The following is a 13262-nucleotide window of genomic DNA, read 5'->3' on the forward strand; positions in this document are numbered from 1 at the left end:
ATTCAGCAGAAATTCCTATTTTATTCCATCTATTAATAGGAGTTGAAATTATTCAGTTCACAAAAACTTAACACGTAAACAGTTTCACTATTTCATTGTAACTTACGGGGATTTTGAATAAGTATTCTGTTATGCCCCCATACACCATCCTGATTTCAAAGTACGAACTAACACTACGAAAAAATCTGTAATTGAGCTGAAAGTGGGTTAAGTATTTTTTCTGACGACATAAAACTGGGTGACACGAATGATTACAGAAAGTGGTAAGGCATTTATTAAACGAGATTGTAATACAAGTTTTCAGTCTAGAAGGCAAGCTTCTTCATGAGCAGGTACATGGTCTGGTCCACCTCGAAGCCGTGCAGGTTGTTGGCGTCTCCCTGCAGACGCATCAGCAGGCCGCCGAACGAAACGTACGCTGCCCTGAAACACACAATTATTCGTTAGTGAATGATCATAAACCACAACCAAAATCATACACTCTGTATATCACAAGATACTTTTATAAAAATTGTTTGTACTATCATAACTTGCATTTCAGTATTCAGTGAGAAGAGCCACGAACAAAGATAAATCAAAACATATGTTACAACGTGGTTCGTGACAGGTTGAAGAAACAGTTGATAAAACGAACAAAAATTTGAATGACTACTTTTATGCAGTAGTTAAAGCGTATCATCCACCATCGTGGACTCTTTGAAACAGTAAACCTCAGCTAACTAAACGTTATACGTATTGGCAGTTTTAGTTCCGCTTTAGCTTTCTACAAATTCTCGTACCGTCAATCTTCTGAACCTCCATGCATTTTTTCTATTTTTTTCTGACACTTTCCTTACAATACTTTGAACAGTCTGTCACTCCTTATTATTCGTCTTCGGAATCCTTCCTTTTATCTGGAATTAATCAGCGTTTTTCTCTTGGCCTACAACTTACTTCACTGCTTTATTTTTCACTATACCCACGGCCCGCATTCCTTTTGTTCTAAACCAGCGTTGAAATCAAATTAATATGGCAAATGGGCAATAGCCCTTGAACTATTATGTCTCGACGCGAACTCCCACCTATTTTTCTGGAGTTACTTCGTTGATTTTCAACTTAACCTAATAATTTTATTCCGGAAAACCCATTATGTTTAATGCTGGCATCGGTCTATTACTAATTACTAAACCGGTTTTGCTTGCTCCATTTCCCTTTCAAGGTGGATTTTAAGTTCCTCATCGCTGACGTAATTAGCTTCAAACGTCCAGTTGGGCAGCAGACTTCAGTAAAGTTACAGATTTCTTATGGACATTTGTTACTTTTTTTCCGCATTACGCTGCACAAATGTTATTTTTCGAGCAAAAACTGTCTGGCTAGTGGAGCATGGATATCTCACGTACAAAAGATAGTGGCAACAGTGTAGAAATGTACTTAAAACAAAATTTGGATGTACAGAAAGTACTAAAAATGTGCAATACGAAGTAATCGATTAAAAGAAGTGACGTACGCGCTGAAGTTTGTTGAGGTATACACGAGAGGCGGCGAAACAAGCTATAAGCGTCAGATCTTGTCATTGCAGCCGCGAGAAGTGCACACAGTTTCGTTCATGCTCAAAATCATGACATCTTGCCCTTTAACTCTACACGTTGTCCGAAGAAACAAAAAGAACGAAGGGTTCAGCGTCTCGTAGACTGCGAGATCATTAAAAATGGCATGGGAAAGGATGGGGAAAGAAGTAGGCCGTATCGTTTTTAAAGAAATCGTCCGTAATAAGCCTTAATCGATTCAGGGAATCATCGGAAAACTTAAATCTGGGTGTCAAGGCTTGGTTTGAACCTAGCAGCCCCACAATATGAGTCCAAGGTCTTAACCACTGTGCCATCTCATTAAATAGGCAGTCCGAGTGGTAGTCATTGTCATTGTCTAAGCGAAATATTTGAAATGCTTGGAGATGATCGCCCTGTTTGTATATTCATTCTGGGCAGTACTGAGTGCAGGGCGGATAAGTTTCATATTGTAAGAAGGTCCAAAGTTATGACGCCGACTCTAGCCTATCACGAAAGAGCAAGTGACCTAGTAGAGGAGTACATGGCCATTTCTAAACCGGCAGTTCATGCCTTTTCCCTCAGACTCTCTCCGTATTAAGAGAAGGTGGTGAGTTGGAAGATCTAACAATTTAAACGACGAGGAGGGGCTATTACGTGTTTGTCGACGAGGTTAAATGTTCCATAAATTTAAGGAGAGATTATTTTGCAAACTCCGACGTATGGTAACAAGTGTGGAAACGTGTATTTAGTATACTGACATACCGACTGAAAGACAAAATTAAATTGGAAGTTCGAACATGAAAACAGACCCTTGTGTGTGCTGAAATGGCGGCATGTGAAAATAATGGCGGCTTGTGTGAAACCAGTTCATACAGCGTAAAGTTCAGCAACCTAAATTGCGAGATAGGTGAGCTACAGGGGGAATGTATCCGAGACTGGTGCACCCGTCAGATGAGTGTGTTTTTTAGGCGCTTCGCCACGCTCGTTTAGTAAGACTGCGCTGGTCCCCACTGTCCGCCTCAAAAAATAGGATACGGAAACAGTTAAAATATAATTACGCACTGAATAAAGGTTACACGTTTCACATACGTGACACACGACTTCCCTCCGTAACGTAATGGACGAGTGCCGTGACAGGAAAGGCATCCAGCAAAGTTCAATAAAATAAATTTGCCATATATTTGAGTATAGTGGTTCCTTTCTATAGTACCACATCTACAACTACATACATACTAGATGGGATTAACGCCAAATAAAAATCTGTATTGACCATGACGCGAGCGGTGTTACACGTGGAGCTATAAAAACAACAGCCACAGTGTAGCCGTGTAACGTGAATTCAAAAATGGTTCAAATGGCTCTCAGCACTATGGGACTTAATATCTAAGGTCATCAGTCCCCTATAACTTAAAACTACTTAAACCTAAATAACCTAAAGACATCACACACATCCATGCCCGCGGCAGGATTTGAACCTGCGGCCGCAGCGGTCGGGCGGTTCCAGACTGAAGCACCTAGAACCGTTCGGCCACTCCGGCCGGCGTAACGTGAATTGCTTAACTCGGCCTGGCCCAGCTGAAAACATCCGCTACTCTCAATAGCGCACGCGTTGCATCTTCGTCAAATGAGCACATCCAGACACCGCTTCAGAGTCGGATGGTATCACCTGGCATTACTAGGCTGCTGCCGCTTCCTTTCACAGTATGAAAAGTGAGAATTCCTCATTTCATGAACAGATTGTGAAACTCTGCCTTTTATAGTAAATAGGGCCACGTATAAGTTTGAATGATGGAACTCTGTAGTTCAACGTCCCGTCGACCTGGCAGTCATCACACAGGGAGTATTGGCTCAGCCGGAAGGAAAGCTGCCATCGCGACCTTATTCAAGGAACGAGCCTGACATTTACACCAAGGTGACAGAAGTCGTGGGACAGCGATATGCACGTATACAGATGGCGGTAGTATCGCATACACAAGGTATAAAAGGACAGTGCATTGGTGGGGCATCTGTACTCAGATGATTCATGTGAAAAGGTTGTCGACGTGATTATGGCCGCACGACGGGATGGTGGTTGGAGCAGCGAAATTTGGAGTTAATGGAGTATGGCAGCAGACGACAAACACGGAAGCCTTTGTTAACAGTACGACGTCGCCTGCAGCGCCTTTCCTGGGATCGTGACCATATCGGTTGGATCTTGGACGACTGGGAAACCGCGGCCTGGTCAGACAAGTCCTGATTTCAGTTGGTAACAGCTGCTGCTAGAAGTCGAGTTCTGTGCAGTTCCCTCGAAGCAGTGGACTCAAGTTGTCAAAAGGCACTGTACTGGCTGGTGGTGACTCCGTAACGGTGAGGGCTGTGTTTTCATGGAACTGAAACGATCATTGACTGGAAATGGTCATCTGTATGTCGATCTTTTCAGAGAGAGTTGCAGGACTCGGCTGTTCACTACAGACTGTCAAATCAAACCCCTTTCAGCCGTCTAATTACACTGCTGAAAGGTGTTTGATTTGACATTCTGCTCGGAAATAACCATGTTCGGCTACTTGGAGACCATTTGCAGCCATTCAGGGAATTTTCGTTCCCAGTGATGTCATGTCACTGGGCCAAAATAGTTCGCAATTCGTTCGACGAACATTCCGGACAATTCGAGTGAATGATTTGGCCACCCAGATCGCCCAACATGGATCCCATCGAACATTTATGGGACATACTCAAGAGGTCAGTTCGTGCACAAAATCCTTCACCGACATCACTTTCGCAATTACGGACGGCTATAGAGGCAGTGTATGGCTCAATATTTCTGCAGGGGACTTCGAATGTCTTGTTGAGTCCATGCCACGCCCAGCTGCTGCAAAAGGCGGTTCGACACGGTATGTGGACGTCACATCAGTGTATCTGCATTTATATAATCAGAATGATCGGACAAGGACGAATGGTAGACTACTGAACCACTGAGCGACATCGCTCACTGACTGCTTCTGGAGGACGCCTAGTTCTCAGAGCTTTGTTGACAATCAGTAGACCGGTTATAATAATTAACCCCTTAATACAAGGCAATGCTACTAATTTCGATCGTTTTGGTACGCACACATGAAACTTAACAATGGTAAATACCACGCTGCGGAGCAACAAATCACTTGTACAAAGTGAGTTTTAACCTGGGACCTCGCGATTATTAACTCAGTCTTGTTCAGTGGTCCCAGTCATAGAAACCCGTATCCGATAGAAGTAAACGTACGCCACGACAATACGTCGGAGGACCTAGTTGACGTGTGGCGGCGATATGGTGAAAAGGTAAATGAACTAGTAAGGCTGTCAGACTGGGGTGGTATTTGGGAGAAAGACGGAGAAAGGTTGGGCGGCGAGCGCAGGTGCGAGCAAGTCCGTTATTTATGTGATTGTGGCATGGGGACAGTAGGGAGGCGCGCGGGCCGGCGCGGTAGGAATGCGGCGCTAAACATAGCCGCCAGGCCGGCCGCGGCGAGCGGACACCGGTCAGCTGCTGACGCGCTGGACAAGCCGGCGCCAGCCGTCCTCGGGAGCCATTCGGCGGCTGTCGGCAGTATTTTACGTTAGCTGAATTACGGGAAAATATGTTGCTAGCACGGCTGATGTGATGTAATCCTCTAAGGAAAACGTCCAAACAGGGTAATCCAGTTCGAGGACAAACGTTTCACTTGATGTATCAAGTAGAGATGGGTGTCACGGATGATATGATAAAATATTTTGGACCCACAATAAATGTCGGATGCTAAGTAATGATTCATTAGAAACTGCAGTTATAAACAGGGAGGATAAAGACTTTCATTTTTCTTCCCTTTTCTCGTTTTAATTCATTTTTATTATACATTGGCAAACCCGGCAATGCTTCGCAATTGCTAAATATGTATGGGAGTTGGATATACGTCTTAACCTCCTTCTTCCCCTATCTCTATCCCTCTCCTCCATCTCTCTGTCCATATCCTCCTCCCCCGTCTCTCTGACCATATTTATTGTTATCAAAAACGGAACCTTGATTGGGAATAGAAGTCAAAATGAATGGGTAAGTCGGGTGGAATCATTACTACACGGAGTATGTGATAGGCCTTTCCAGCTCCTGGATCTAAGGGAGTAGTAGCTTTATTTTTTTGTATTTCGCATGTTTTTTATCTACGAACAGGTAGGATTATAAAGTTAGCCATAAACACAACTTTGTGTTTCTGTTAAAAATGACACCTAAAAGGAAAACAAAACCGCACATTTGGCATCAATTCAATCTTTGCAACACACCAAAGGTATGATCACCACAATAGCACGAGTTTGGCCGTCTGTTTTGTCGATGTCTCAAATTATTTTGTGCGTAAGCTCCAACTGAGCTAGTCGAACTTGATTGTATCCGCTGTTCCGGAATCATCCCCGATAGCGCTTCAGAATTTCTTATTCGATTTGCCTCCAAACGCGGTCTACGCTCTTCGTCAGTCTCACTGACTCGATAACCATGTAGTTGCCTTGCACTGCGCGTACGCTGACCGATATTTGGACGCCACACTGGTGGCATTTTTTCCAAAGAAATAAACCAAGAACTGAATTCAACTGATTGTTTGCAGAACAGCAAATTGCTACGAACTGACATCAATTCAATCTTTGCAACGCGCCAATGATATGATGACAACCAATAACACACTAAAATATCATCTTCAATTGTATTCTTTTCCGCAAAATATCAGTATTCAATGCGGAATTTCTTGTTGTTACGAAAACATCCGACAGCACAACTGTCACACTGAACGTCACATTTCTTTCATACCATCCAAATTTCCGACCGTTCTACTGGATTTTCCAAAATTTTTCTTTCATACAAACCTTGTCCCGACAATTACAAAAAGACAGACAAATCAGTCGAGCCGTTCTCAAGTGGTGATCTTTCATGAATGCGGCAATTGATTTTTATTTATATAGATGTATGTGTACAATTTAGCTGATGACACTGACTGACCTATTTACTAAGAACTGCTGACAAATCAAAACATAGCATATACGATGTAATGACTCGAAGTATGGTCAGATTGAAAACTGCTGTTTTAAGCTAAAACTTTACTACTTTCAAACAGTTTCAGGCTCCCTCTTCGAGAGATTCTACAAATCAATTGATTTTAAACGATAACGTGACGTAATTCTTGCAGACTAATATAATATACAAAGATGTGCAAAACTTATGTACCAAAGTAACTTTCGCATTATGTGTCACTGCCAAGTAACATAGATCGAAGAAACTTGGACCATACACAGAAAGATCTATTCCTGTATAGCACAGAAGTTAATTGAAAGAATTACGCAATGAGACGAACAGAAATGACATATTGTATTCAAAGACGATAAATACAGTGAATTCACCGCCATTTATGATAGTCGCCTGGACATTACAAATATTCCTGCGTGTTTTGATCTCTCGCTATCTGAGGATACGTCCTACACGTCGAACAACATTGTTTTCGTGGTCCAGCTGTTATGGTATGGGCTCATGAAGTTGCATGGACGTACTAACATCCAAATCTTTGCATACGGTGCACTCGCCGCTCAGTGTTATTGTGGCACTGTACTCCTTCAATGTTGCATTCGGCCATGAAGTCATTTTTATGGAAGACAATGCGCGACCGCATCGAACAGTGCAAATGTGGGAGCTCTTGCAACGAGAAGATAATGGGCCGAATGGACTGGTCCACCTTTAATCCCATCGAGCACACGTGGGATGCACTGGGTACACGTACAGTAGGACATGGTCCAACGGCACTCCAGCAGGGAGGGATGGAAGGCCCTAACATTAGCCACCTGCGGTGATAACACATATCATTAAGAACAGTGTCTAGTCGTTTGTAATGTGTTGGAGACTACCTTAAATAGTGGTGAATACAGTGTAATTATTGTCTTCGAATAAAAGCGTTATTTCTGCTCGTCTCAATGTGTATTTGTTTCAGTTGACTTCTGAGTTATGCTGTGGCAGAACTTTACATCTATGGTCCCATTGTCATCGATCTATGTTAATTGGCAGTCACACATCACCCGAAAGGTATTTTCGTCCCTAAGTTTTGCTCACCAGTCTAATTAATAGAATAACAAGCTCCAGAAATCTGGAGTAATCCAATTGGGGATAACAATAATATTTAATTTCGAGTATATGACGACGCCGTGTTATCAGGATATGTTTTACTGTACTTTATCATTATCTCTACTCACACGAAACCGTTTTTTAAAACGGGGACGTACTCATTCCGAATTCTTCAGATGTCTTTTAAGAACATTACATGTTTAGCGAGCCAAAATGCTATACAATTTTCATGTTTTAAACCAGATCCCAAACTAGAAGCAAATTCTGCACATAACTTCAAAGGGCCTATTAAATGAACGTTTTAGAAGAAACAGTAATCTCCATAAACAAATGTAAATGTCCAGACAAAATTCTTAACAAAGAAACCAACTTAAAACATAAATTTATACTGACAACTTCACTGAAATTGCAGAACACGACAATGGATAAAACAAATTTGCAGGCAAAGACAACGCCAGCAAGCATTAACAAAGAATTTACCACTACCACATACAAGTGCATAGATGAATAAGCTGATATGTAACCATGTAACGTTGTTGACTTAGCAGCAAAAGGTGTCAAATTTACGAAAAATATTAAAGTCTCAACGAATACTGCTAAGAAACAAATTCCAATGCTTAGACATTACATATCTACAATTCCGCCTACGCTACGCCTATGATACACAGCAGTAAAAGGTATTAGACAGCGACAGCGTTAACTATGTGTTATGGAAGTAAATATCACGTAAGATATTTACAAAATTGTTATTAGTTACAAACAGACACAGATATATGCAGTAACAACTCCGTATGGCGTCGAAATAAACTTAAATGTTTGCTTATTCAGTTACGGAATTCAGTATCCGTGGCGTACCAAATCAACTTCGTGGTTAAAAGTTTCGAGAAAAAATGATAATACTATCAGACGAACATACTTCAACAGTTCATGCGTTATAGTAGGACAGACAATACATTGCACCACCTATGTTTCGAATACACACAGCACTAGTTTAAATCATTGTGCTAAATTAATTCAGTGGGTTGTACACGTTTAGTTATACTGTAAATTTTATACACTACGCTCAAAGGCGAAAGAACTGACAACTTTAAGGAACAGTTTTTTATACATATCTGGAATTTAACCATCCGCCATGAAAGTCGGGCACACTGACTCAGTAAGCATGGTGCAGCGAGTACGAAGTGGAGTATACGTTCCACTCCTTCTGAACACAACTGCAGTGCCTTGACCACACCGCCAAAAAGACACTATCACTGCATAATAACAAGTCAACTCCAGACGCATAGGAAGTGACTTGCCCGAGGTGCAAAAAGTTTTGTGATCGACTCCAGTGCGAGTGTGAAGTAAAGATCGTTGGATACAGTCACGCTGCTATCTCTTCTGTTTGTCGCCATGTCGAGGATAAATACCAACGGTCACACTAAATATATACTGCTTCACAACTGCTAATGAACAAATGACGCCTGCTACGGAACAACCGACCAATCATAGGAAAAAGAGGTGTAGAGGGTGGGATGCGTTAACTGCAGCGAACGCTCTATATGCATTCGACAAGTTCGTGCAGTACGGTGTGTGACGATGATTGTTGTGGAACCAATTAGTGCTACATTCTGTGTGGTACGGCATTATGTTTCAAGACATTATTTGAGTATTTAGAATCATCGACATGCTACTAGGTAGCTCGAAGCCGGTCAAAGTGCCACTACTGTGGCCACAGTAATGGGTGTATCCAGAAGTGACATATCTCGACTAAGAAAGGCTACTGAAGGTGGAAATGCTATCCGAAAGCATGTCGAATGCCGTAGGTGGACCACAACAATACAAGAGGACCGAAACGTAGTCCCGGTGGCGAAAAGGAACAGAGCGTTGCAGACCTTGCAACTGCTACCGGTACACCTGTGTCTGCCAGAACCTATTGCAGCGGTTAAATCAGGCTGGTTTGTACGCTCGGAAGCCTGTTAAATGCATCCTATTTCACCTACGCCATCGTCGAGAAAGAGTTCACTAGTGCAGGGAGCATGTTGGTTGGGGTCAGCAACAGTGGTCCAGTGTGACGTTCCCCGATTAATCCCGCTTTACTGTGGCTAGTGATCCTGGCCACCAGTTAGTGAAGAGGGAGAAGGGAACACGTTACACACTACAGAATGTTCATGAAAGTCATCAGTATGCCCTTGGCGTTACAGTGTGAGCAAACCTTATGCACAATGGCCAAACACAACTGTATATTTTTCCGCGAAGTACTGTTACAGCACTGCGGAAACGCAGGGAGATTATTCTGGATCATTTCCGTCTGTTGAGGAGAGCGGTAGATCGCGACTTCCTGTTTATGGAGACTAGTGATGCAATATTCTCCAAGGGGTCAACAGTTTGGTAGCCAGCATGAATAACAGGTGCAAAATGTGTATTAATGTCCGAGGAGGGCATATTCCTTACTTAGAGTCCGACATCGACCCTTATGACCTGTGTCATACGTGAACGTTATTTATGTCTGTTATCCTCCTTTCCCATGTGGTGAAACCTGTACCATTTTTCATCATGAATACACCACTCCACTTACGTTATCTATGCCCTGTGTTTCATATCGTCTAGCATTGTGATTATTCCTTTCCAACAATTCTCTGATCCTTAGCAATTGTCAAGCAGTGTAATCAGTTACGGCGTTCATGCTGGTACGTAAAAATTGTCAAGACGATTATTTCAACATGTATCCCGATTGCTCTGTCTTCGCTGCATGTCGTCACAATAGTAAAATGGCACATAAAGTACATCCTGGTCTGTATTCGAATCTGCTTTGAAACGCACGTAAGATCCAGCAGCTCGTTCTCTCACAAATGAGGTGTGAGACTTCATAAAAACTGGAGTCCCTTACACGAGGACTTCGTCTGTTGCTCTGTTATTCTTGTAATAACACGAAGATGTAAGAGCTGCTTCGGTTACACGTCACCTATTTTTCTCATCACTACCAAAAGTAACTGTTGTGTTAGCAGAAGAGCCAACACCGCGTTACGAGAGGAGGCCGAAATGCACGCGTTTTAGCTCACGCAGGCTGGCGTGAGGAGGGAAGAACTATACTGACGTGAGGTCTGGAACATGAAAAGGAATGATAATTCAGAAAGCGGACATAATTGGTTTGATACTTAACTTTAATCCATTAATGATTAATGTCGCTCTTGACGGTACATGATTCACAATATTATCTGTTCCGAATACATTCTAGAAGAATGCTAGGTCGTAGCAAATGACGCAGCTGAAAGCTATGCTAAACTGCCGTCTCTGCAAATGAGAGCGTATGTAGACAGTGAACCATCGCTAGCAAAGTCGGCTGTACAACTGGAGCGAGTGCTAGGGAGTCTCTCTAGACTAGACCTGCCGTGTGGCGGCGCTCTGTCTGCAATCACTGATAGTGGCGAGGTCCGACGTATACTAACGGACCGCGGCCGATTTAAAGGCTACCACCTAGCAAGTGTGGTGTCTGGCGGTGACACCACAGTAACCATTAAATTGAAAGGAGGAATTACTCTTTCAACATTCGGATAGTACGCAGGGACAAAACGTAGAAAGACTTTGAAGTGTGTTTAGGGTTTTATGTAGGTTCTGGTTCGGTCCTTGTAGTTGAAGAGGAGTCAGAACACTTCGTGAGGTGTTACCAGACGTAATGTCAGACGAATTTACCTTTTTTATTTAATTTAGTCGCCGTAGACGTCCTGCTAATCAGTGCCTCTGAAACTCCGTGTGTAGCCGAGGAAACGCTTGACCTTTTCGCGTTCTACAGCTATTGTTGGAGCAAAAGAAGAAAACTTCTACTCACGACACGAAACAGCACTTCCACTACTTTCCTTTCAAAAACATATTTCCTTGAATGGGCGTACAGATCACTCGAGTGAGTCATGAATTAGAGTAGAACACAACTTTTCATACGACATAGACCTCGAAGGCTCAACATGATATCCCAGATTAGAATATATTTTGTCACAAAACCATCTTGTCCTTTGTTTTCATTCTTGGAGAGTGTTGTTGCCCCTTGATGGCCAAGCCGCGACATTGAAACGTAAAAAGTTCTGCCCACAGCAGTTAAAGCCGTTTACTTGTCATCACACCTTGCCGTTTTCGTATTGCACACCTCTCGTTTATTGTCTACACACACCTGTGCACAATATATGTTCAGCGCTTTACTCCCTATTTAATAGTATGCTGTCTCGATCGTCTTTCCTTGTACTACACATGGAGTATGAAATGCCGTTTGCTTAAACTGCATGTAACAGTCCAACTTCTTATGCGAGTGTCTGAAACTTCCGTTGACTTTCAACGGAGACACGAACATCACTCGACTGCTACCTGTGAAAGAGACATCGTAGAAGAACAGAGAGCCATTTAGTTCGATGAACTCGGTCATTAAGACACCAGAAAACATCAGTACTTTGGTAAACACTTCACAATAAACATCGCACAGCCTCCTGCGAAAACCATTCACCATCTTTAGAGTTATAATCACCAGACGACCCCAAACTTCACCAGTTCTTCGCTGGCTGTCTTGTTCCGTGGATAATGAGACAGAAACAACAAATTCCAGCAGTGCAGTGGTGGCATGGAGCTGGTCGGCGCTGTCGGCACATGGCGGGTCGCAAGGCAGTGCGGATAGTGGCAGTGAGCCAATTCCACACAACCAGCTAACCACACTGCCACTGCGGCCGCGCGCTTCCCGCTGGTGTCGGCCTCCTCCATCCGGCGACGTGGCACAGCAGCCAGCACACAGCGGCGACACGGAGTGTGTACTGCCCATCACTCGTGCTGAGTCCCCGCCACCGCAGTCTCATTCCATCAGGGCAACAGTCGAAATGTCTCCTCCTTCGTTTGCCGTTACGAAAGGGGGCGCTTCACACGTGAATCTGGGTATGTTGCATACAAGCGTCTACTAAGCTCATTCTTGTGGGATATGAAAAGCGGCAGCGCACGTTCGTGAATAACTCCGCGAAAGATTTTAATGAAGAGAGCTAATTTACAGTATGCATGCTGAATCCAGGCATTGACAAACTTAAAAGGTGCAGGGTTGGTCGGACTCAAACTACATCTAGCTGCTCCGCGGGCAGTGCCACATCGAGAAAGTTAGGCAACACGCCTCACGCGCTCAGAAAGGCGCGTCCAACGAGTTAAAATTTCATAGAGTGGCTGAGATACTAGTTATAGCGCTCCTAGCGGCAACCAACACTGACTCGGCCGCCATGTTCTCCTTAGTCAAAACATTAGGAAAGCGTTACTGTTGTTTGTGTTGGAAGTGTGTCAGCCGTTGTGATATTACTGCAATATTTAACTTTTCTAGTTGACTTTTTTGTTACAAAATATAAAGTCAACATGCCTGCAGTGTGTTCAGCGTTCAGCTGCACAAATCGCAGCGATAAAACAACAAATATTTCATATTATAAGTAAGTATATTAGTACCGATATACGACACACGTTTTTTTGATGTTTATTAAAGTCATTTGCATTGGAACTGTAATTATGCTTAAGACAAATGCAGGAAGTAATTTAGTTATAAATATGAAGCGAGCAAACTGGTTTCCTACTACAGCCAGTTACCTCTGTTCAGCTCATTTTGAAGAGAAATATATGTACCACACAAATGTCCAGAGGCGCCTTTTGTCAAAACCAGTACC

General features: G+C 43.0%; 1 protein-coding gene across 4 annotated transcripts in view; it reads right to left on the reverse strand.

Moving 5' to 3' along the window:
* Positions 1 to 251: 251 nt before the first annotated feature.
* Positions 252 to 13262, reverse strand: part of LOC126480692 (DNA-directed RNA polymerases I, II, and III subunit RPABC3) — a 481255-nt gene continuing 468244 nt past the window's right edge. For all 4 annotated transcript variants that reach the window (XM_050103935.1, XM_050103943.1, XM_050103959.1 and 1 more), the window contains exon 4: positions 252 to 423. In XM_050103935.1, the coding sequence (XP_049959892.1) occupies positions 306 to 423 (118 nt within the window). In that variant the 3' untranslated portion in view covers positions 252 to 305. The remainder of the gene's footprint in view (positions 424 to 13262) is intronic.

Source organism: Schistocerca serialis, chromosome 1, assembly GCF_023864345.2.
Source record: "Schistocerca serialis cubense isolate TAMUIC-IGC-003099 chromosome 1, iqSchSeri2.2, whole genome shotgun sequence".
In the NCBI taxonomy this organism is placed as follows: Eukaryota; Metazoa; Arthropoda; class Insecta; order Orthoptera; family Acrididae; genus Schistocerca; species Schistocerca serialis.